Source organism: Curcuma longa, chromosome 4 (genome assembly GCF_044706935.1).
Source record: "Curcuma longa cultivar G26 ecotype Majalengka, Jawa Barat chromosome 4, ITB_CL_G26_1.1, whole genome shotgun sequence".
Lineage (NCBI taxonomy): Eukaryota > Viridiplantae > Streptophyta > Magnoliopsida > Zingiberales > Zingiberaceae > Curcuma > Curcuma longa.
In genome coordinates this window covers 8,337,409-8,360,562 of record NC_133864.1, presented here as the reverse complement: position 1 = coordinate 8,360,562, position 23,154 = coordinate 8,337,409, and the positions used below count along the sequence as shown (strand labels likewise).

General features: G+C 39.1%; 4 protein-coding genes across 4 annotated transcripts; 2 read left to right on the top strand and 2 right to left on the bottom strand.

Moving 5' to 3' along the window:
- The first annotated feature begins 4,403 nt into the window (after nucleotides 1-4,403).
- On the top strand, nucleotides 4,404-7,427 carry LOC141828689 (wall-associated receptor kinase-like 14). Its single transcript, XM_074716148.1, has 3 exons — nucleotides 4,404-5,286; nucleotides 6,016-6,084; nucleotides 6,161-7,427. The coding sequence occupies exons 1-3, from the start codon at nucleotides 4,560-4,562 to the stop codon at nucleotides 7,333-7,335; spliced, it is 1,971 nt and encodes a 656-aa protein (XP_074572249.1). The 5' UTR covers nucleotides 4,404-4,559; the 3' UTR covers nucleotides 7,336-7,427.
- Nucleotides 7,428-8,313: 886 nt separating this feature from the next.
- LOC141828674 (wall-associated receptor kinase-like 14) lies at nucleotides 8,314-10,781 on the top strand. The gene is made up of 3 exons (XM_074716130.1): nucleotides 8,314-9,066; nucleotides 10,533-10,592; nucleotides 10,682-10,781. Exons 1-3 carry the CDS (start codon nucleotides 8,349-8,351, stop codon nucleotides 10,759-10,761), a joined length of 858 nt encoding a protein of 285 aa, XP_074572231.1. The 5' UTR covers nucleotides 8,314-8,348; the 3' UTR covers nucleotides 10,762-10,781.
- A 2,255-nt stretch (nucleotides 10,782-13,036) lies between these two features.
- Nucleotides 13,037-17,992, bottom strand: LOC141827376 (ras-related protein RABB1c-like). The gene is made up of 6 exons (XM_074714599.1): nucleotides 17,810-17,992; nucleotides 17,218-17,357; nucleotides 14,610-14,692; nucleotides 14,331-14,535; nucleotides 14,163-14,231; nucleotides 13,037-13,437 (listed from the first exon to the last, which is right to left on the bottom strand). Exons 1-6 carry the CDS (start codon nucleotides 17,853-17,855, stop codon nucleotides 13,345-13,347), a joined length of 636 nt encoding a protein of 211 aa, XP_074570700.1. The 5' UTR covers nucleotides 17,856-17,992; the 3' UTR covers nucleotides 13,037-13,344.
- Nucleotides 17,993-19,053: 1,061 nt separating this feature from the next.
- On the bottom strand, nucleotides 19,054-20,894 carry LOC141827679 (allene oxide synthase 1, chloroplastic-like). Its single transcript, XM_074714988.1, has one exon. It carries the CDS (start codon nucleotides 20,781-20,783, stop codon nucleotides 19,260-19,262), a length of 1,524 nt encoding a protein of 507 aa, XP_074571089.1. The 5' UTR covers nucleotides 20,784-20,894; the 3' UTR covers nucleotides 19,054-19,259.
- Nucleotides 20,895-23,154: the final 2,260 nt, after the last annotated feature.

Genomic DNA, 23,154 nt, shown 5'->3' with positions numbered 1-23,154 from the left:
CTTTCCCACATTCCACTCCTTGTGTGCATTTACTAAGGTTCATGGGTCTCTTGCCTTGGCGTTCAAATCCCCCGGCCCCCAACTTCCCCCTCTCTTGAACCCAACCCACTCTCTGTTCTTGATGCTCTCCTCCCCGCAGGAAGAGCCATGAGGAGTTCTTGCTTTCCTCTTCTCCTCGTAAGTGCCATATTAATCTTACTCTCTCTGCAGGCGTCTTCGGATGATCACCGCCGGCATCGCCACAGCCACTGGATGCACAGCCATGACCGGCAGCTGCCACCGCGAGGCCGGCTTCAGCCGCCGTCGCCGCCGGACAAGGACGAGATCGATCCGAGGTACGGCATCGAGAAGCGACTGGTGCCGACGGGACCTAACCCTCTTCACAATTGAGATGTCATCCTTTCTTCCTTGTCATTTCTTTCCTTCTTGTTTGCTGAAATGGCGATGTAAATCATGATGCATTTGACAGTTGCTGGCGATTCAAACTTGGAAGATGTTAATTCTTTTGTGCGATCTTTCAATAATGCTGTGATCTGAGTTCGTAAGTTTAGTTGAATTGCTATTCTTTAGTTTGATTTTACTTGTGGAAGAGTCATAAGAGACTCGTGCTTTCATTAAATTGGGTTTGCAATCAGTTAAGTGTCTGATTTTCACCTATATTTAAACTTGAATGGCTCCAGATTTTTGAAACAGCTACATCCTCTACAGATTCTTCTCAGTTCGTTTAATTGATAAAAATTATATTTGCTACAAGATAGGTTGCTCTGCCCCGGAGATTATGATCACACTAAATTTTAGATGCATTATTTGTGAGAAGATATAGTTTTCATAGAAGAGAAGAGACTGAAATGAAATGATTGATTATCACTTTTATTTAGGATCTTTTCATACTTTCTCAGTTTTGTTCAATATAAACATGATTTATGGTATAAGACAATGTTATATGATATGATGGTGACATACTGTAAAATCCAACAATCCTTTGTTAGATTTAGAGATCAATTATAGTAAGAAAAGATGAAAAAGAAAAAAAAACTACTTATAATAAATGGTGTGATAGGAGTGCTGTTGGAGAATCTATAAAAAGCTTGATAGGCAAGAAAAAAAGAGCATTGAGTAGATTTTGAATAAAAAATTTCTGATTAAAGAAGGGAAAATATGATTGTAGTGCACTTTTAATCATCCTTAGTTATTAGAATATCATCTATATAAATAAATATCATATATCTATCATTGCATTTTGTATAATAGAAGCTTAGAACCATGATTAAACGATGAAATCACATATATGCTCACTTGTCTTTCATTGCTTTTATTTTTATTTGTTTTCATCCAAGGATGAATCCTAACTTTGAAATTAAAAAGAATTTCCTTTAATGAGAGATTGATCTAAGAATGTTAGACGGATGAGTTTCCTGATTTATCCTGGTGATGGATAGGAAACTTCTACGAGATAAAACTATAAATTCACTAGCTAGATTCTGCTTGTTCTAAGACGATTCATAATCATATGCACCATTAAGGCAAAATTAGTGTTTATTTTGGACCATATCACTTATGAACATTTTCTCCCTTTAGTAACAAGAAAAAATAGGCCAATCACAAGCGTCCTAATAAATATGTTCACCATATTAGACGAATGAGTTAGGCTAACTAAGCACTCTGCATTATCTACCTGACCCACTTAAATCACCCAACTCTTTTGGTCCTTTTGACCTAATTCGAGCTAATACATAGAGACTTGTTTGATCATCAGACTCACTTAGATTAGTTGTCTCACCATTCTTGACATACGCACTGACCTGATACCTTGACTAGTTTAAAATAATTGACTTAACTAACAGATTCGACAACTAAAATTAACCAACTCGATTAAGCCTCACCTCTCGATAAGTCATTAGGCCCATCCAAATCTTCTACCAAAATTATACGCGCATGACCAACTTGACTCACCCAATCTGATAGGTCCCCCACTCACTATGTTGCCTAAATCAAATTGGCTTATTGTTGGTAAATTTAACTATCTCACCTGAATTTTCTAGCAAAAACTGCTTGACCGATTGGCTGGCTCACTCGACATATTTGACCATCCTAGCCAACTTGACTAACCCAGTACTCTTGAACAGCCTGACTCGATCATCATGTCTGAACAGATCAAGACATAAATAGAGTTAGTTTGTCAAAGTAAACATCAAGTCTACAGTGAGAGGTCCTCTTGTCCTCTCGACATCAAGTCTATACGGATCCTTGTTCATCTTATCCCTCTAGCGACGTCAATGGTCCAAACAAACTCTCACAGATCAATTAGATAGATTGACTAGAACGACTCGACTAGATAAGTTACTCCCTTAACAAGACAGATTAGGCCTCTATACATTATTGAATTATATATAAAGTTAATCATTAATTAAGGTCAGCATTACGTTTATAATAATGCAGCTAGCTAGCTAGCCCTATTTAAACGTCAACCATCACGGGCGAGTGCAGACAGACCGCATGCTTGTATGTTGCCATCGCAACAACCCACCCACCCACCCAGATTCCTTAATTATGAGTACTCCCCGACAAACAGGATCCAGCACGCCTCCCCTCCCCTTAATTTCTCTAGTGGACTCGAGGGTTTGACCACCAACAGTGCTGTGCAGTGCAGTGCAGTGCCTGCCCTAAACTGAACAAACGTAATGGTGACCTATTGCTGAAGCAACAAACAGAAGCTCGATCGTAGGGTTACGGTTGCTTCTTGGTTGAGCATTCAGTTGTGTTCCGGTCAAAAATCGTGGATGGTCAAGCCACTAGTCAACAAATGATCAGACGTGTGCGATTTTCTAGTGGAGTTAGAGGGACAGGATGATGAGGACTTGAAATGCACTTAAACAGGGGGTGAGAAGGGTGCCGGGGAAGTCCCGGCAGGCCACTCCGACGGTCAAGTCAGTATTCCGTAGAAGGAAAAATGAAAATGTAGAAGAAAAAGAAGAGTTTAAAAAATCAAACTAGTCCCTCTTGAGAGAAGAGGAAGAAGAAGAAGCAGTAGCCCTCTCTTTCAATAAGAAGAAGAAGCCGAGGAAGAAGACCCCCTTCTCTTTGTCAGAGTTCTTCATTATGTAGGCATACAAGGAGATCAGTCTTTTCTTCTTATCTGACATCTTTTTATGATAACTTCATAAAGGCTTTTTATGTGGCCATGTGTCTTGGAACATGCATAGCTTGTTGAATCTACAAAAGATAAATATTGACACTAGTCCATTTGACTAGCATTGCCAAATCAGTCCTAGACTTAGGCTTACTCCCACTTGACTCTTGACTTTTACCTTAGAAAAAGAGCCACGCCATTTATGACACCAGCATCAAGTTGGATCTCAAACGTCAAACTATCGCTCTCTTGAAGAATCGATCTGGACTAGCCACACACGCTAATTCAGTTGGATTTTCTCGGCATTGACCGCTCTTGCGCGTTTCGTTACCGTCTCGAATGATAAATTCCAAAAACAAATTATTGTCTGTGTTTTGGAATTTGGACTCTGTTTCCAGCGTTCAGACTGAGAAAAGGGTGGGAAGTTTACGATGGCAAGCAATCGTGTCGTGGGGACACCCATCTTCTATCTGTAGTTTGTTTTTTTGTGTTAAAAAAAAAAGATGGGAATTTGCGTAGAAAGAGAAGAAGAAGATTTTCTGATCAACGTTGACTTGACAAATTGTCAACGCGACTTTGTTTGTACTGCAGGATTAGTCTCGACCACAATTCTAAGAAAGAAAGAAAGGAAGAAAATGGCTAGAAGTTTAAATGGATGGGAATTGCGTTCACAAAGAGAAAGAGAAGAAAATTTTCTGGTCAACGTTACTTGACCAATGTCAACAAGCATCTTTTACTGCAGAATTAGTCTCGATCACAATTTACTAGGCCACAATTTGCAATCGTTCTTTATTTTTAGTTTTTTGCTAAAACGTAAGTAGCACTCTTATTTTTTAAAAAAAAATTAATAATATAGATTCGGTCTAAAAACTTTAGTATGTTTTAAAAAACCAACTATTCAATAATTTTGATTTAAAATTAGTAGCCACTCTAGCAAGTCATTAAAATTTATTTATATTCATAGAATACTTAAAAATAGTTAATTAAGTAAAATTTGAATCAAAATATACAAACATACATTGAAACTAATCAAATAACAATTCGAACTTCAATAAAAAGAGCTCCTTGTTTTTTTTTTAATCGGAAAACAGGCTAATTTTTAAAAATATTTAAAATAAAATCTCATTTTATTTTTCAACCTAAAAGGCTAAAAGTATCCGTATTCTATATAAAGTATTATTTTAATATTCGTAGAAGTGGGCCCCTCTCTACCTAAAAAATACTTATATAGGATTCCGCCTGGTGCCTATTGGATCCGTAACCAGAGAATGCGTGTTCTTCCACTACTCTTCTCCACTGTGCCTTATCCCACAAATCCTGGCTCATCGCCAAAGTCTTCCATCCATCGCCCCCCAAATCAATTATTAAACCACTGATTCCATCGCCATGCCGTTCCTCACTGCTTAATTTATCTGCAAACTGAACTGCAATGGTTCCATCCCTCCTCTTCGCCCTTTTTCTACTGCCAGCCTCCGCCGCCTCCATCGCCGTGGAATCAACATGCAGCGACCGGATTTGTGGCTCCACCACCGTTTTATACCCCTTAGGCTTCTCCGCCGGATGCCCGATTCGCCTCAACTGCTCTGCCTCCGGCGAGGTCCGCCTCGGCACTTACCCCGTTCGGAACGTCACCGCCAGCTCCTTAATTCTCGACGTGTCGGCCTCCTGCAACCGCTCCACCGCCGAGGCCGCCGTGCTCTTTAGCGACCGGTTTGCCATGAAGGCGAGCAACGCGCTGTTCTTCCGCGACTGCAATAAGAGCGCTGTGCCGGAGTGCAGCATCGACCCAGAAATCATCTCGCAGCGCCTCAACCAGACGAGCTGCGGCCACACCGGCGGCGACATCCGGTGCTACACTAACACCAGCGGCCGGACGGAGGGGTTCTACTCCAAGGAGAATTTCAAGGAGATGGCGGCGGGGTGCAGGTTCCTGTTCACGTCATTGAGGTACGGGAAGGACGCCTTCAACCAGTCGACGCTCGTGTTCGAGTCGGCCGAGGTCGGGTGGTGGCTCCGAGGAGATTGCCGGTGCGCGGCCAACGCGACCTGCTCCCGCATAGATTTGCCGTCTGGGAACAGAACCACCGGGTACCGATGCAGCTGCAAAGAAGGGTTCACCGGCGACGGCTACGCCGACGGCGGCGGTTGCGCCAGAGGTCAGTGCCGCGCGTTTCCCGTCATTTCGGTTTTAATTTTTAAGAAATATGGCTAAAATTAATCCATTAAAAAAATCAAAAAATACAAACGCTTTATATTTCAATTTTTTTAATACTCAAAATTACTAAATAATTATATCTCAAACTATTATAATATTTAAAAAATATTAAAATACTAATTAATATTACTCTAATTTAATTAAACATTATTAAAATAAATTTAATTTTAATTAAAACTATTATAATTAAAGTAATTATGATTAAAAGTATTTAAAACGGAAACGACTATCAAAGTTGTTTAAATTTGATCAATTTTAATCAAAATAAGACTATTTTTAAAATAATAATATTTTTTAAAATAAAATACTTTTTATTTTATTTAGTCGTAGGGTGTATGATTAAAGAAGAGTCGGGTAGGGCTCCAAGATGACTCATCTCTATTGACTTTGACATCTTTGGGATTTTCTACATCTCTATTATTGATATGATAATTATTATCATATCTTTAGCTAAAATAAAAGAAATATTGTCAGCCAAAAAAATTTTTTTTTAAAAAAATTAAAAAATGTCACGTTTTAAATTGTCTCTCGTACTGTAAAATAGTTTCATTCAAAATTACTCTCACATAAAGCAGTTTTAATTATGACGGTTCTAAACAAGTTTACTAAATTAGATCCATTTTAATAAATATTAGCTTTTTTTTTCATATTTTTATTTTTCTTGGGACAGCACCTGGGTGTAGTTCATCAGAGCACTCCTGCAGGAAGGGATATATCAACGTTGGAGTAATTTTGGGAGGTAAATTTTTTCTCAATTTCCTCGTGTTTGAGATTTGTCCACAAATCTTTGTTTAAGCGTTCACTTCCGATCGCAGGAATCGCGGCTGGATCCTGCTTGGCGCTCGTCATGGCGGTGCTCTGTTACTGCTTCTTCTGCCGCGCCGACGCGGCCTCGGAAACAGAGGAAGCCGTCGCCCAACGCCACCTCCTCTCCGGCGCTACTTCCGGCGCCGTCGCAATTTACTCCCACAAAGACATTGAGCGCGCCACCGGCAACTTCTCCGACAAGTTCAGGCTTGGCTCCGGCGCCTATGCCACAGTCTACAGAGGCCGCTTCTGTGCCGCGGGCGGCCTCGTCGCTATCAAGCGTCTCAAGAACCCCGACACTGACAACGTCATGCAGGTGATCAACGAGATCAAGCTTGTGTCGTCCGTTAGCCACCCCAACCTCGTCCACCTCCTCGGCTGCTGCATCGGCCGCGGCCACCACATCCTCGTCTACGAGTTCGTCCCCAACGGCACCCTGTCGCAGCACCTCCACCGAGAGCTCGGCGACGGCCTTCCGTGGCCGGCGCGTCTGGTGATCGCCGCCGAGACCGCGAGCGCCATCGCGTACCTCCACACCGCCGTGCGCCCGCCCATCTACCACCGCGACATCAAGTCGAGCAACATCCTGCTGGACTACAGCTTCCGGCCCAAGCTGGCGGACTTCGGGCTGTCGCGCGCGGTGGCGGCGGAGTCGTCGCACATCTCGACGGCGCCGCAGGGGACGCCGGGGTACGTGGACCCGCAGTACCACCAGAACTTCCACCTCTCCGACAAGAGCGACGTGTACAGCTTCGGGGTGGTGCTGGTGGAGATGATCACGGCAATGAAGGTGGTGGACTTTCGCCGGGATCCGAGCGAGGTGAACCTGGCGGGGCTGGCGGCCGACAGGATCGCCAAGGGGCAGGTGGAGGAAATCGTGGACCCTGTGGTGAAGGAAAACTGCCATGGTCGGGGAATGGAGTCGGTGAGGAAGGTGGCGGAGCTGGCGTTCCGGTGTCTGGCGTTCCACAAAGAGGCACGGCCGGCGATGACGGAGGTGGCGGAGGAGCTGGAGAGGATCAGGACGGAGGAAGGAGGAGCCAGCGAGGGGAAAGAGGAGGAAGGCAAAGAGATGGCGTTGCCGTTCTCGTGCGTTATTAAGGAGCCATGGGGGAGTGAACAAAGCTGCTCTTCGCCGTCTTCTTTGTCTAATGCTTCCTCCTCCGGCATCCTTCATCGCTAGCTGAACTAGAATTTGTTAAGAAATATGATCGAGAGAGCATTTATACGCTTTGCTTGTACCATTTTTCCGGCCATGATTTTGTATATATTCCATATGTCGTGTAATATTTATAATAAATAATATATATATATATATAAAAATGATATACTGCGCGACGGATTCCTACGCGACCCGTGCGCGATCAATCCACGCCGTTCACGCCCGATCGCGATCAACCCACACCGTCAAAAAATCGCGATTGCCGCACAGTATTTCTCCTCGGACCTTCGCCGCTTCTCGACGTCCGTTCATCGCCGTCCGACCACCGATTGCCGCCGGACCGGACCCGTTGGAACCGCAACTGATCGGCGGTCCGGCGGGTGCCGGAGTCCGGCCCCGATTCGGCCGGAATCCGGCCGGATTCTTGCCGAAATCGGCTGCCAGCGCCGGGCGCGTCGACCGCGGCCGGAGTCTGACCCCGATTCGGCCGGAATCCGGCCGGATTCCGGCGAAATCGGCCACCAGCGCGTCTGCTCTGTTTCGGCCGGAATCCCGGCCGGATTCCGACCCAATCCGGCCGGAATCCAGTGCCGATGTGTGCGCCGTCGAGTTGCGCTTCCAACGAGCCCGGGATGGTGGCCGACGGTGACCGGATGGCGACGAACGGCGGCGATGAACACAGGGAGGTCCGGCGATCGCGCACGGGAGGTGGGTTTTTTCGTCGAGCAGGATATCATACCTCTATATATATATATATATATATATATATATTAAATAAAATACAAATATGTTGCTGAACTGGATGGTCTATTACCGTGTCGAGATTAAATTCAAAAAAATAATAAATTATTGCTAACTCTGTCGCTTGACTTGACTCCACAGTCCACTCTGCCTTATCTACACAAGTCCTTGGCTTTTGTCCCAAGTCTTCCATCTTGTCCATGACCCCAAATAAATTATTGCACCTTATTCATATGTTGTTGCTATATGCAACAACTACTACTGATTCCATCGCCATGCCCAACTGAACTGCAATGCTTCCATCCCTCCTCTTCGCCCTTTTTCTACTGCCCGCCTCCATCGCCGTGGAATCAACATGCAGCGACCGGATTTGTGGCTCCACCACCGTTTTATACCCCTTCGGCTTCTCCGCCGGATGCCCGATTCGCCTCAACTGCTCTGCCTCCGGCGAGGTCCGCCTCGGCACTTACCCCGTTTGGAACTTCACCGCAAGTTCCTTAATTCTCGGCGTGTTGGCCTCCTGCAACCGCCCCGCCGCCGAGGCCGCCGTGCTCTTTAGCGACAGTTTTGCCATGACGGCGAGCAACGCGCTGTTCTTCCGCGACTGCAATAATAGCGCGGTGCCGGAGTGCAGCATCGACCCAGAAATCATCTCGCAGCGCCTCAACCAGACGAGCTGCGGCCACACCGGCGGCGAAATCCGGTGCTACACTAACACCAGCGGTCGGACGGAGGAGTTCTACTCCAAGGAGAGTTTCAAGGAGATGGCGGCTGGGTGCAGGTTCCTTTTCACGTCGTCGAGGTACGGGAAGGACGCCTTCAACCAGTCGACGCTCGTGTTCGAGTCGGCCGAGGTCGGGTGGTGGCTCCGAGGAGATTGCCGGTGCGCGGCCAACGCGACCTGCTCCCGCATAGATTTGCCGTCTGGGAACAGAACCACCAGGTACCGATGCAGCTGCAATGAAGGGTTCACCGGCGACGGCTTCGCCGACGGCGGCGGTTGCGCCAGAGGTGAGTCCCTCGCGTTTTCCGTCATTTCGGTTGGAATTTTAAGAAATATGCTAAAATTAATCGATTTCCTACAAAGTAAAGAAGAGTCACGCAGACTGCAACATGTTTGGGATTGTTTACATTCTCGATTATTGATCTGATAACTGTATTTTTTTTTTTAAAAAGTATTTTAGTAAAAAAACAATTTCGATAATTTATGAGAGCATTTAATTTTAAAAAATACTCAAAATTCAAAATATGCACTTAACTTTAATGTTTATCAAAAGCGCATTTATGCCTCGAAATGTCCTTCCATCCATTGCAGCCTCAAACCAAATCATTAATCTGCTTTTATCTTATCAAAATCAAATTGAATTTAAAAAATAAAAATTTAATTATTTCATCAAGTACTTCCATCTACAAGACTTTAAAAATGTCATATTTATTTTAAATTAATACTGTTGACCTTGAATCTATCCATTTTTATTTTTATTTTTAGCCATTTAAATCCATGAATGAATTTTGACTTAAAAAAATATTGTTAACCTAATGTGTCAAGAAAAGAATAATACAAGTTTGGAATGAATCTAATGTGTGTGTATCCATCAATGACTATGTGCTAAAATTCATTGATGACTATTTTTTTTTCTAAGAATTCATTGATAATTGAAAAGAGACTTGAATCATAGAAGTTAAGTATGATAAAACTCAAGAGAGTGCTAGAAAGAGATGGTTCATATTTGGAGTGAATCTGATATCTAAGTTCATCAATGATTTTTTGTCAAAACTCATTGAAAGTTGAAAAAATTATTAAAGTTAGAGTTGAGTAGGGTCAAACTCAAAATAGTGTCAAGGATAGAAAAATACAAGTTTGGAATGAATTTAATATATTTAGATCCATCAGTGATTATCAAAACTCATTGAAGGCTATTATCCTTTTTCATAACTCACTGATAGTTAAAAAAATTGTGGAATTAAGAAAGTTGAGCATAATCAAACTCAAGAGAGTACTAGGAATAGAATTGTTTAAGCTTAGAGTGAATCTATTGTGTTTAAGTCCATCAATATCTTTTAGCCAAACTCATTGATGATTAAAAGGGAACAAGATTAGGGGATCGAGTTAAATATTATAAAACTCAGGAGGCTACCAAGAATAAAATAGTTATATATTTGGAGTGAATTTGATGCATTTAGGTCAATTAATAACTATGTGTAAAAATTCATTGATGGTTGCATTTTTTTTTTGTTTCCAATGCTAACTAATAAGATTCATTCATGACTTTTAGCAAAAATTCATTTAAGGTTGAAAAGGAATCCAAATGGATCATCAAACATATCTAGATTTAAGGATGGTATGTGTTTGGAGTGAATCTAATGTGCACATCAATAAGTGATCGATCTAGTAAATTACCGAAATAATTAATATAATCTAGAGTTTTGTTTATTTTCCTTTGGACAATGCCTAAGGGCTAAGTGTACTTCATCAGGCCACTCCGACAGGAAAGATCAGGCTGATCAGCATATGAACGTTGGGGAATTGATGGAAGGTAAGTTCTTTTCTCCCCTCATTTTCTGTGTTTTTGAGAATTGTCTGAAAATCCTTCTTTAAGCGTCGTTTACTTAATTCATATTGCAGGCATCGGAGTAGGCTTCATAGCTGGATCTTGTTTAGCAGTCGCCGTGGTGCTGTTCTATGTGAAATTAATTAGAAAATAATAGAGGTAGCGATATAGATTTTTTTTTTAAAAAGAAAGATATAAATAGATAAATTAAATTATTCTTCTATCTAATTTGCCAAAAAGGCGACATTATTTGTATACATATTACATTATCAAATCAATAATGATAGTTTACTATTTATAAAATTTAACTTATTCTAATCATTTATATATTGTACATATGATAATTTAAATTGACCAGTCATCTTGAATAATTCTCTTTTACTCCTTAACGGGAGATCGATGTTAAATGTTGAGTTTGATTATCATAATATTGTCTAAATATTAATTTAATTAAAATGTTAGCAAATTGATCTTTCATGCAAATAAAAGACACTTGTAATATATTGTTAAGTTACTATATATTCTCGAATAAAATATAAATTAATTTTCATATATTTTATATGAATGTAAAATATTAAATTTTTTATCAGATATGTTGCTTTAATGTTATCCTACCGAATTTTAGATATAGATTTGTGAGAAGATGTAGTTCAAAAAGAAGAAATTGAAGTCAAATGATTTCAGATATTACATTGGTTATAATTTTGCATTCACCTTTAGTATTAATTTAAGTAAAATATAATAGGTGATTTTTTTTAGAATTTCATAAATTAAAGTTTTATTTAAAAAATATTTTATACTCACTAGTAAAACATTTGTCTTTAGGACAATTATCTCAATCTGAATCAATATAGACATTCAATTCTTGTGACAATTAACTAAGAATTCTGCATATGCATTCTCAATTTTGTTCTGTGAGAAAATATATAATAGTCAAACATGGTTTATGGTAAAGACAATATCATAGCCTTTGATGATAGCATATTGTAAGACTTCAATAATACATTAGTAGATTTGGAGATGAGTCCTAGTAGTAAGATGAAAGTGCAAAAAAAAAAAAAACTTTTATAATAATTGATGTAGAGATAAGACATGCAGTTTCCATTTTAATTATGGGGAAAAAACTTAGTAATATATTTGCTTTTGAAGAAAAGACACCCTTCAATATATAGAAGTTCAATATAAAGAAAAAAATAAACATTACTCAAATTTCTAATAGAAAATTCTTGATTAAAAAGGTAAAGTAGAGTTGTGATGCCTCTTAATCATTGTCAACTATTAAAATATCATCTAGATAAATAAGGAAAAAATATCATATATCTATATTGGATTAATTTGTAGGAACAAAAAAGAATTGATCTTGGAGCAAGAGAATCTCTATGCCTATGGTTCATTAGACAAACAATGAAATCATATGCAAGGAGCTTGCTAAAAATTGTATATTAATTTTTTGAGTCGATAAATATGTGATAAAAATTGTGGATGAATGAACTCAAATGATTGCTCCATAAATAAGATTTTCTCAAAATGACTATGCACAAGGGCATTGAAAATACTCAACTATAGCATAGTCAGTTGGAATTAACAATTATAGATAACAATAATCTAAAAGATGTAATATTGATAACTAGAGTCTATAGATGCAATTATCCCCTATTAAAGGTTGACCATGATATTGATTGGAGTAAATAGGTCATAAAGGTTATAATTATTTTTCATCAATGTTATTTCTTCAAAGATTTTCTTTTAAAATTTTAATTATATTCATTAAATTATCAAAAATATAATTAATCAAAAGGGCATCCTAAATTGTATAAATCTCAAAAGAGCATCCTTTTTCAAAAAAAAAAAAGTCAAAAGAAAATTTGATAAGATATTTTATTTCAAAAATATCCCTTGCTTTCAACGTTGTTGTAGCAGCTACGACTAACTATTATTACGTGTAGTAATTATTATGTAGCTACTACAATGTATAATAGCTAACTAATACAATACTATTATAGTATTATAGCAACTGGTAAATAGCTTCTACAACTGTATAGCAGTTACTTAAGTAGCTACTACAGCTATTTTAAAGTGATTTTGATAAATTTAAATAATTATGATCAACTTAATAAAGAGTATTTTTAATATAATAATATTTAATATTTATAATTTTAAGATTTAGGATTTATGATGATTTAGTTATAATTATGTAATAGTTACTTAGTAGCTTCTACAACTGTGTAGTTGCTACCTAAGTAGCCGTTACAATTATTTTAAAATAATTTTAATCAATTTAAAATATAATTATTTTATATTATAATAATTACTTAATAGCTATTACAACAACGTTGAAATAAACTATATTTTGGACATAAACTACATGTATACAAATGACTTTAATTTATTTTTAATATCCAGTCAAGAGGCAAAAAGAAGTGATCATATATAGAAAATGAAATTTTTAAAAATGTAATAGAAATGGTAACTTCTATCCAAAGCCGGCACACTTCAGTAGCCTAACTAGAACAAACAATGTACTTAATGACTAGGAAATATGCAGCCAGCCATACAATTAAACATGTAGACGTACTTGAGGTATACTTTACTTATTCGTGTACAGAAAGGGGATGATTTTACAATAAGTACCAGTATGCATGCAGCAGGGAGGAAGCTCCAGACCAATTTGAACTGTGGATTCACTTGGATTAATAATTAAACAGAATAATAAGAAGGAACATCAGGTCAGAAAAGATCAGCTGCAACAACCACTAGCTTGAGAAGATGAGCCATCCCTTCCACCCGATTGCCCAGGAATTCCCCCGTATCCAACTTTAATTCCATGCGACTGTAAAGGTGGGAATAACGCAAAAATCATGAACGACAAGAATTCAGGAAAGGCACAACCTAAGAAATTTGATTTATATAAAAGTTGGAACAAGAAGACATTTTGTTGTTCACTGATGTGATTCCATACCCCAAAACTGTTTATGCGCAAAACACAGTAAGTTGCAATTGCAATTGCAACTTTTATCTGATGTTTCTAGGATAATGGCAGTGGCAGATTAATATAGTAAAACCTCAAAAAGAGTAGCTCAAGGCCCCTACTTTATGTTGGCAAGTAGTTCTCCATGGTCCTATTGTCAGTTGAAAGAAGCAACTATTTTATCCTATCCCATTTTATATCAACTAATAATTGAAATTGCCATCCCTTGTGATAACCTTGATTCGACATTGTGATTGAACCACAGCATTTTTACTAGATAAGGTTATCTTGCAGAAGAAAGAAGTTGCCAGTTGAGGTAAATCATGCATCGTTTTTAGTTTATCTGCTAAATTTAGAACAACTTGTTTAACAATATCTGTGACAGATCACGACAGGTAGAAATATTCTTGTTCAAACAAATAAGACATCTATAAAAAATCTCAAGTCTAGACAGCTTAGGCTAAGTGCAAATATGGGTATAAAAGAGAAACCAAAAGAAGAAACAACCAGCAGAGCTCAGTAACTTCAGATTAGCTCCTTCATCAATATTTTGATTTGTATCTGACAAGATAATGCTATAATCTTACCTCATTTGATACATCGAAGACACCATCCTGAATTTTCTTATATATAGTTGCTGCAGTTTTAATAAAAGCCTGGATACAGAAGCATTATGTAAAACAAACCAAACTTGAAACCTCAACGTTAACAAGGAAAACATAATACAAAAAGAAAATTCTTTGGATTCAGTTCACCTCCTCAACATTTTGTGCTGTTTTAGCAGAAGCTTCCATAAAGATTAATCCATGCTCTTTCGCAAACTGTTCCCCCTCTTCAGTGCTCACAGCTCTTCTGTGAGCCAAGTCACATTTGTTACCAATCAGCATAACTGTCATATTAGCATTGGCATGTTGCCTAGCATCTTCTAGCCAGCTACCAAGATGATTGAACGTCTCCCTCCTGATGACAAGTCAAAGGAGAAACATAATAAGGCATTTGTAGCCCTCAAATTAAAGATCTCTATGAACATATACCTGGTTATGTCATATACCAGCAGTGCACCAGCAGCACCTCTGTAATAGGATCTTGTAATTGATCGAAAAGATTCCTGACCCGCCTGCAAAATTTCCAGAGTATAATTTAGATGAATCAGCTAGTCGATGAGACAAATTCCATATAAACTGATTAGATTAAAAATTCTATATTAGCTTTCTCACATTCAATGCCTTATCTCCTTGCAAGCAAAAGTTATCTGATAAAAGTGCTCGCTTCCATTTAAATTAGATATTGAAGTGTCAAACTATACCATTAAGTACTAAATAGTTTTGCTAACTGAAATTCGAACTTCACATGCCATCATTTCAAAGTGGTTAAAACGGATGTATTACTCATCTGATAACCACCATGACAAGTATACTAGTTCATACAGAAATCTACAAACTGAAGTTATTGCAAAAATGTGAATTTAGCATTAAACTTGCAAACACATACAACAACAACAATAACAACAACCAAACCTTATCCTATTAGGTTGGGTCGGCTACATGCATCTTTCTACGCCATTGGATTCTATCTCCTACTATCTCATCATCTATATTTAAATAATTTTTATCTTATTGTATTATTGTTAATCAAGTCTTCATTGGTATTTCTCTTCCTCGTTTAATGTTTGTATTTGTCATAGTTTCACATCGCTTAATTGGAGTATTTATTGGTCGTCGAAGTACATATTTGTACCATCTTAAATGTTTCTCCCGGAGTTTTCCCTCAATCGGTACAACCCTGACTTTTTTTCTAGTATTCTCATTTCTTATCCAACCCATCCTCGTATGTTCACACATCCACCTTAACATCCTCATCTTTACGACTCTCATCTTCTACTTGTGTGCTCAAGTCATAGTCCTAACATTCAACTTCATATAACATAGCAGGTCTAATAGTCATTTCATAAAACTTCCCTTTAAATTTTAAAAGTATTTTACGATCACAAAAAACACTTGACACTCTCCTGTATTTCAACCATGTTGCTTGTGTTCTATGTAAGACATCTCTTTAACTCCTCCATCCTTTTATAAAAATGATTTTAAATACATAAAGCTCTCAATTATTGATAATTCATAGTCTCTTATCTTAACAATTATCTTATTACGTCTAATATTGCTATACTTAAATTTTATATATTCTGTCTTTACTCTACTTAGCTTAAAACTAAGGCTGCGTACAATGGATTTCACTTCTAGGTTTCCCGTCAAGATTCGAATTTAACATTTACTGCTTAATGCATCTCGTCTACCAAAATAATATCTACAAATAACATGAACTATGGTAATGTGTCTTGGATGTGTCCAGTGAATTCACCCATGGTTAGTATAAAAAGATAGAAACATAGAGTTGATCCTTGATGCAACTCTATCTTTATAAGAAATGTTTCGATTAATCCATCTGGAATCTTCACTCTTATTATTATATTTTTATACATATCCTTAATTATTTCAATATATGTTATGCTAACACTTTTTTTTACAATTCTCCACATAATTTCCCTTAAGACTATAAATTTCCTCTAGGTCGACAAATACCATGTGTAAGTCTTACTTCTATTTCCGATAATTTTTAATTAGTTGCTTGAGAAGATGTATAACTTCTATTATCGACCTTCCAAAAATAAATCCAAATTGATTTTCAATCATCGTGATCTCCTTAGTTTTTTTTATTACTCTTTCCCAAAATTTCATAGTATAGCTCATTAGCTTAATACCCCTATAATTCATACATTTTGTACGTCTCCTTTGTTTTTATATAAGAGGACTAGAGTATTTACCCTTCATTAATCAGATATTTTTTTCATTTTTAATATAAGGTTGAATAACTCCGTAAGTCATTTGATACTTTGCTTCTCTACGCACTTCCATATCTCTATCGGAATATCATCTAACCCAACTACTTTTCCATTTAAAATCGTTGATGTCAATCCCAAGCACGAATGAAAAAGATTGAGGGTTGCATTAAGTTGTCAACCAGTGTCAAACACAAGCGAATGTTCTATGAATGAATTCATCAAACTATTATACTTACAAACACAAAATCATGAAATTATCAACTTTTGGTTGTGTTTGATAATTTTATATTACCTTCTGCAATATTGGCACTAGTATCATGTTATTAGTACTCTAAATAGATAGGGTACAACATATACTTGTTAATGTGATACTAAATGATAGCCCAAAGCCTAAGATGCAAATACAAGCTTAGTATTCCTCTCTAAACATGCATTTCATTTCATCACCTATAGAGATTCAATTTATTCAAAGAGATATCATATTATACCCAAATTTAAGTTTCTTCAAATAGATAGACCCAACACATACTCCTGTAGCTCATAAATGCAACAATCATATTAACCATCATCCTTCTCTTCATGATCTACCTAAAAAACACAATGTCTTAAGGAGAAAAAATCAATGGGCATATACAAGTGACCAAGAAGGGAAATTAGCCCACCAAACTCTATTTCATAAATCAAAAGATTTGAATATCACTGTATCCTTTAAGGTAGCATTCTTAGACACAAAAGCATTATTCCCAAACTTCATTGCTTGTACGGGTTCAGTATAGAAAAAAAAAAATCTAAATTGCGCTAACCGTATCCCATATCTGCAATTTTATAGGCTTGTTGTCAATCGTAATCATTCTAGCCCCAAATTCAACACCAATCGTCAAGTCATGAACAGGTTGGAAACGCTTGTCAGTGAACTGCAAAAGAAGACATGATTTCCCCACTCCTGCAAACACAGAAACGACAGAAAAATGCAACATTTTCCCGATCAGCGCTATCAAATATAGGTGTATATAGTTCAAAATTAAAAAACAAAAAGTTGCGTACTACAAAAGATATTTGGAAATTTTGAATAAAAAATATTATAAACGCATTCTCATCCCCTGTCACAAATACCATACTAAATCACAGAACAAAACAAATCGAGCAGGAATTTGAAAAGCTGTAAGTACAATCACAGTACTTCCTCTTATCACTATCCAATCCCATCCAAGCCCACAATATTTCAGCATGGAACATCTTACCCAACCAGAACCCTACCTTCCTAACAACTTGACCAAGTCCTTCAAAATTACGCGTAGATCAAGAGATCCCCCAAGCATGAACAAGAAATCGAACAAGAAGGAACCGGAAGAGAATGAAACTCCCAATCACGGAGAGCAAGACGAAGAAGCATACCCGTATCGCCGATGACGATGTACTTGAACAGGTAAGCGTACGACATCCTCCACGAATCCGCAGAAGGCAAATTCGATCAAATCCTAAAACGACAAACTCAATCGATCGTTAGGAATTAACGAACAGAGACGAGAAGATCATCAAGGGAAGCAAGGAGGGGAAGAGAACTTGAAGGGAAAGACAAGGGAATCGTCTATGCCCGCCCCAGCTTGGAGAATTTCTTGTGACATAAAAATTTCTACCTTTAGCCTACCTTGCTTGTCATTGGTGCAAGCGGGGACACATTTGTCGGTTTGCAGTAGGAAACCCATTTCATACCCGTCCTCGCTGTCAGCTATCTTAGAAAAGGTAATTCTGCTAGGTAAAATTCAAAAAGCATCCCTAATTAATTGAACCGTAAAAAAAAAACTCTCCGCTCTTATTTCAATATTATTATAATAATTATAGAATAACAACTATAATATATATAAAAAATCTATATACACAATACTTTTACATATAACAAAAGCTCAGACCTGATTATTCAGGCAAATAGACATTCAGTCTTTCCTATTAATTCGTGAGAAGAATATTATTTTAGTTCCATTGAGATTTGATTTTTCCCTATTTTAATAAATCTATCATGCACTAACCAACTTAATTATGTTCTAGGAATTTACATTTCTTTCTCGACAAATTGATCTCAAATTTGGTAGCGATTAAGACATAATGGGGATTTTTAGAGTATTATGGTTCGATCCTTTGTTGAAACATGAGCTGACGCTAAATTTAGTGAATAACTTAGATTAGGTAGTTGTAGGTCAAAATATCCATGGGCAGAAAAGTCTACAAATTTACTTTCATGAGCAGAATACCGATTTGATATTGAGCGATCTTATAAGAATGACAAAAATCATGGAAGTCGATGACTTGCTATTTCATTTTTGGGATTTATCCTCAAGGACCGATGAAAAAATTCTATAGGATTGGATCAATCGTCTCAAATGTTAATGGAATCACAAGAACAAAAAATTTACCCTGAGGGTATGGTTGAATTGATTAGTATGTGAAAGACTTGTTAAAGTGAGTAAGCAACGGTTAAATTTCGATCAATTATAATTTTTCAATTTATTTTCTCATGAAAAATTGTGACCGATCATGTGAAACTGGATGTTAAATTCCAACGTTTGCTGGAGGAGCAAGAACGAAAGATCTTAGTTAAAAAAAGGTAAATGTTTTCCATTACTTTTATACTGATTGGTAGACATCTAAGCCGATTACATCAATACAAAATTTCTAAATAAAGAAGATTTTGACATGGCTAAATCCGAAACATGCTGCTCCCATTATAAAGCACTACTACGGCCCCTAAAATAACACAAATCTTTTTAAAGAAAAAAAACCATCATTATTGGAATAATAAAATATAATATAAAATCAATAAACCCATTCCTTGTGTTTGTTTTGGGCCTTAAAAGGTGGCTCTTTTGAGCGAAGTGAGCCTCACCGTGGCGGCTACCGGCGACGGCCCCACCTCGATCTCGAAAGAGTCATAGCGCAGGAACAGCTCCACCACCAGCAGCCGGGCCACCGTCACCACGAACTCCTTCCCTGCGCACTGTTTGTTCTCCGCCGTCGACGTCTCCGTCTCCGGTCCGTTCGACCAGACGACGTGCCGCAGCAGCGATTCCCCCTCCGCCCCCACGAATCTCTCCGCCACGAACTCCTCCGCCCGCTCGAACACCCGCGGGTCCCGCGTCGCCAACGGCTGGTAGCCCACCAGCACCTCGCCCGCCCGCACCGGGAACCGCGCCTCGTGGCTCGCCACTTCCATGTCCCGCTTCGCCCGCCCGTACTGCAACGGCACCGGCGGTTCCATCCGCAGCACCTCGTACACCACCGACCGCACCAGCGGCATTGCCGACTCTAGTGCCCGGAATGTTACCTTGCCGCCGGCCTCCCGCACCACCGACCGGACTTCCTCCGCGATGCGCCCGTGGAGGCGCGCTCCCGACCGACCGAGCCACTTGATGATGCTGGGGAAAAGAAGCTTGATGCCTCCGAAGCCGTTGAAGCAGACGGCAAACAGGACGTTGTGGAGCGCCTCGTCCCGGGAGACGCCGAACCGCTTCGCCTCGTCCAACGCCGGGCCGGCCGAGTCTCGGAAGAACTCCACGAGCCGAGCGTAGTCGGCGCGGACCAGAGCCGGCGGGAGGCGGAAGGAGTGGAGGAGGAAGTCCTCGAGGTAGGCCGGGAGGCCAAGCTTGAGCAGGGGGCCGATCTGGAACAGAAGCCACTTGTTGATCAACCGAGGGCCATCGAGCACCAAGCTGGATCTGGCCGGATCCACGCCGAAGAGACACCGGGAGAGGAAATCCAACGCCGCTCGATCGTTGGCGGCGCCGAAGTCGGCTTTGCCTTCCTTGGCGATCCCCACCTCCATCGCATCAAACAGGGCCCCGTAGGCGCGGCGGAACTCGAGGACAAGGGCGTGGCGGCGGGAGGCGAGGAGGAAGAAGAGGAGGCGCTTTAGCGGCGCGTGGTTGGACTCGGCAGGGTCGAGGTAGGAGAGGACGCGGAAGCCGCCGGTGAGGTCGGTCGAGGGCAGGAAGGTGCCCGTGAAGAGGTCGCGTTTATCGACGAGGGAGGCGTCGAAGAGGACGGGGAAGCTGGCGGCGTCGAGGAGGGCGACGACGCGGGGGTCACGAGCGACGAAGGGGCCGGGGGGAAGGTTGACGCGGAAGACGGTGGAGCCGTAGCGGCGGATGCGGGAGCGGAAGAACTGGTCGCGGCCCTCGAAGTAGAAGTAGGCGAGGCGGTCGCAGAGCGGGCCGAGGAAGGGGAGGCCGTAGTCGCCGGGGATGTGGCGCAGTGGGAGATCAGCTGATGAGAGGGGGGAATATGCGGCGGAGGCGGCGCCGCCGCCGGCGCGAGATCGAGCTCGGCATAAAGCAACGGAAGGGGGAAGCACCGATGAAGCAGAGGAAAAGAGCATCTTTTCTTCTCTGCCTCAGGCGAAGACTGAGTGAACGTTCAGGTGGCGATCGCCGTGATCGGTCTGGACTGGCCAGGCCTCGCCCGGTGAACGACTTCCATTAAATCATTATTGCATTTATTATCATCCTTTAATGATCCAAGAAAAGAAAAATACAATTGAACATCTTTTAAATGCCCGTCCCTTAAATTTGCGAGAAAGTTTTATTTTATCCTCAAATTTTTATTTACTTTTTATTTTTACTTTTTATTTATTTTTTATTGTAGCTTAGGATTAAGGGTGTTACCATACCTTAAATTTACTATTTAAAAAATAATAATTTAAAAGTTTATAACAAAGTATGAGGGTAGTTCGATAATTTGTCTTAGTTGAAAAATATGATTTTTTTTCAAATAAAAATGATGGTTTTTTTTAAACAAGTGGCTGTTCTAATCAATAAACTTTCTCTCCGCCTTTCCATCTTTCACCCACACTTTCATCATTGAATCCTCGACGTTGTCCGTTCGAATCATATAGACCAATTAAATCGTTTGGCCACCTAACTCGTTTGATTAATTGGCTCATTATTTGGTTGACTTACCTAAACCACTCAATGTATCTAACATGCTAAATAACTCAAAGTATCTGGCCTAACCAACTTAACTTGATTGGCTTCACTAGATCACTCAATCCACCCAACTCGTCTCAAATCTACTAGTTCACTCGGACCGCCTAACTAGCTTAAATCAACCAACCAAACTAGATTGACTGACCAACCTACCTAGACTTACTAGCTTACTTGCTTATACTCTTTTACAGCAATCAATATGCTTAGCGCCTAACTTAAATAAGTAAAAAATTATTATTGCTGATTAGGGTATCAATGTGGTGTTGGGTTAGAAGATTCAGTATCAATGTGATGTGGAATTAAACGATCAACACTGCTATGGTGTAGAGTTGGAGATTGTGGTGCTAAGTTAGAAGGTTCAGTATCTATTTAGTGTTGGATTTGAATGGTCAACAACAACAAGGCTAGGTTGAAGAAATTAGATCAACATAATGATGACATTGGATTTGAAAATTCAACATCACCCTTGTGTTGAGTTAGAATGATTAACACCACTATTTAATTAATGTGGTCCTAGGTTAAAAAGTTGAGTACCAATATGGTGCTAGATTGAAATCATCAACATCACTGTGATGTTGACTTTTAGAAATCAAAATTATGGTTCTAGATTATAAATTCTAATATCACAATTGTGTTGGTTTGTGTTAATCAGTATCTCAGTAGTATTTGATTATAATAATCATCACCACTATATTACGGGTTTGAAAAAAATAGAACTATTATAGCACTATCACGTTTATAAGTTCAACACTAAATAGTAAGTCTAGAAAAATCAAAATTATTAATAATACATTGGAGAAATATTTGAAAAATTATTTATTTTTTGTTGGATGGACACATAACATTTCATATTAAGTACGAATACTTTATATTCGAATGGTTGTAATCACATCATCAATTTGTCATTTCAAATCCTAAGCTATAGAACAATAGACATTAAACCCTAAAATAATATATTCTAAATAAATAAAATTATAATCACTAAAATCATCCTCAACTAATTTTTTAAATAAATATTGACACAACATGTATACATACTATATTTTTACATATTATACATTCATATTACAAAAGATGATAGTCAGTAAAATATATACATGATAAAATCTTTTTAAAAAATCAATAAGAAAATATTGAATGAGCTAGACTGAATTATGTTGAAATCCTTATCAGTTTTCTTTAAAGAACAATTAATCTTCGAAATTTTTCTTCAACTTTTTAGTATATTTATTTTAGGAGGGAAGAGTTGCATGTAAAATTGATATAGATGAGGTAAGCACAAAATTGACACTTAGACGATGACTCGAATATTCTTGACGCAGCAGAGTTGTAGAAGAATATTCTATAGCTTGAATGCGTGGAAAAATAAAATGGAATATATTATTAACGGAAGGGATATTATTGGAATTAAGGGAAGACATCTATGACGAAGACATCTATGGCGACGGCAATGGGATTGAGGCGCATACTGATGAAGATCCTGCCAACACCAGAGATGGTGGCGCAAGGGAAGGCATTCTGCATCTCAAATCACTCGGAGATGATTCAGAACAGCTTTTGGACCATCAATTCCTTCCTCATGGATGCTACTCTTCGTGCGCTTGAGCAGCCTGTTGTGGCAGAGTGGATGAAGGATGTGGGTGTGGCCGTTGAGGATGTTGATAGCCTACTCAAGAGAATCTTGGACTACTGGGAGCCGAGAGAAAAGAAGCAGAAAAGAAGAGGAAGATGAGCAACTTCCTTCATCCCTTGGTCGATAGCAAC

What these genes read in the sequence shown, in the direction of transcription:
- LOC141827679 (XM_074714988.1), bottom strand. Translation starts at nt 20,783, where the DNA reads ATGCTCTTTTCCTCTGCTTCATCGGTGCTTCCCCCTTCCGTTGCTTTA.
- LOC141828689 (XM_074716148.1), top strand. Translation starts at nt 4,560, where the DNA reads ATGGTTCCATCCCTCCTCTTCGCCCTTTTTCTACTGCCAGCCTCCGCC. An exon ending in CGGCGGCGGTTGCGCCAGAG is followed by an intron (nt 5,287 to 6,015) that starts GTCAGTGCCGCG and finishes TTCTTGGGACAG; the next exon opens with CACCTGGGTGTAGTTCATCA. An exon ending in CGTTGGAGTAATTTTGGGAG is followed by an intron (nt 6,085 to 6,160) that starts GTAAATTTTTTC and finishes TTCCGATCGCAG; the next exon opens with GAATCGCGGCTGGATCCTGC.
- LOC141827376 (XM_074714599.1), bottom strand. Translation starts at nt 17,855, where the DNA reads ATGTCGTACGCTTACCTGTTCAAGTACATCGTCATCGGCGATACGG. An exon ending in CATCGTCATCGGCGATACGG is followed by an intron (nt 17,358 to 17,809) that starts GTATGCTTCTTC and finishes CTGTGTTTGCAG; the next exon opens with GAGTGGGGAAATCATGTCTT. An exon ending in CTGGTATATGACATAACCAG is followed by an intron (nt 14,536 to 14,609) that starts GTATATGTTCAT and finishes ACTTGTCATCAG; the next exon opens with GAGGGAGACGTTCAATCATC.
- LOC141828674 (XM_074716130.1), top strand. Translation starts at nt 8,349, where the DNA reads ATGCTTCCATCCCTCCTCTTCGCCCTTTTTCTACTGCCCGCCTCCATC. An exon ending in CGGCGGCGGTTGCGCCAGAG is followed by an intron (nt 9,067 to 10,532) that starts GTGAGTCCCTCG and finishes GTACTTCATCAG; the next exon opens with GCCACTCCGACAGGAAAGAT. An exon ending in CGTTGGGGAATTGATGGAAG is followed by an intron (nt 10,593 to 10,681) that starts GTAAGTTCTTTT and finishes TTCATATTGCAG; the next exon opens with GCATCGGAGTAGGCTTCATA.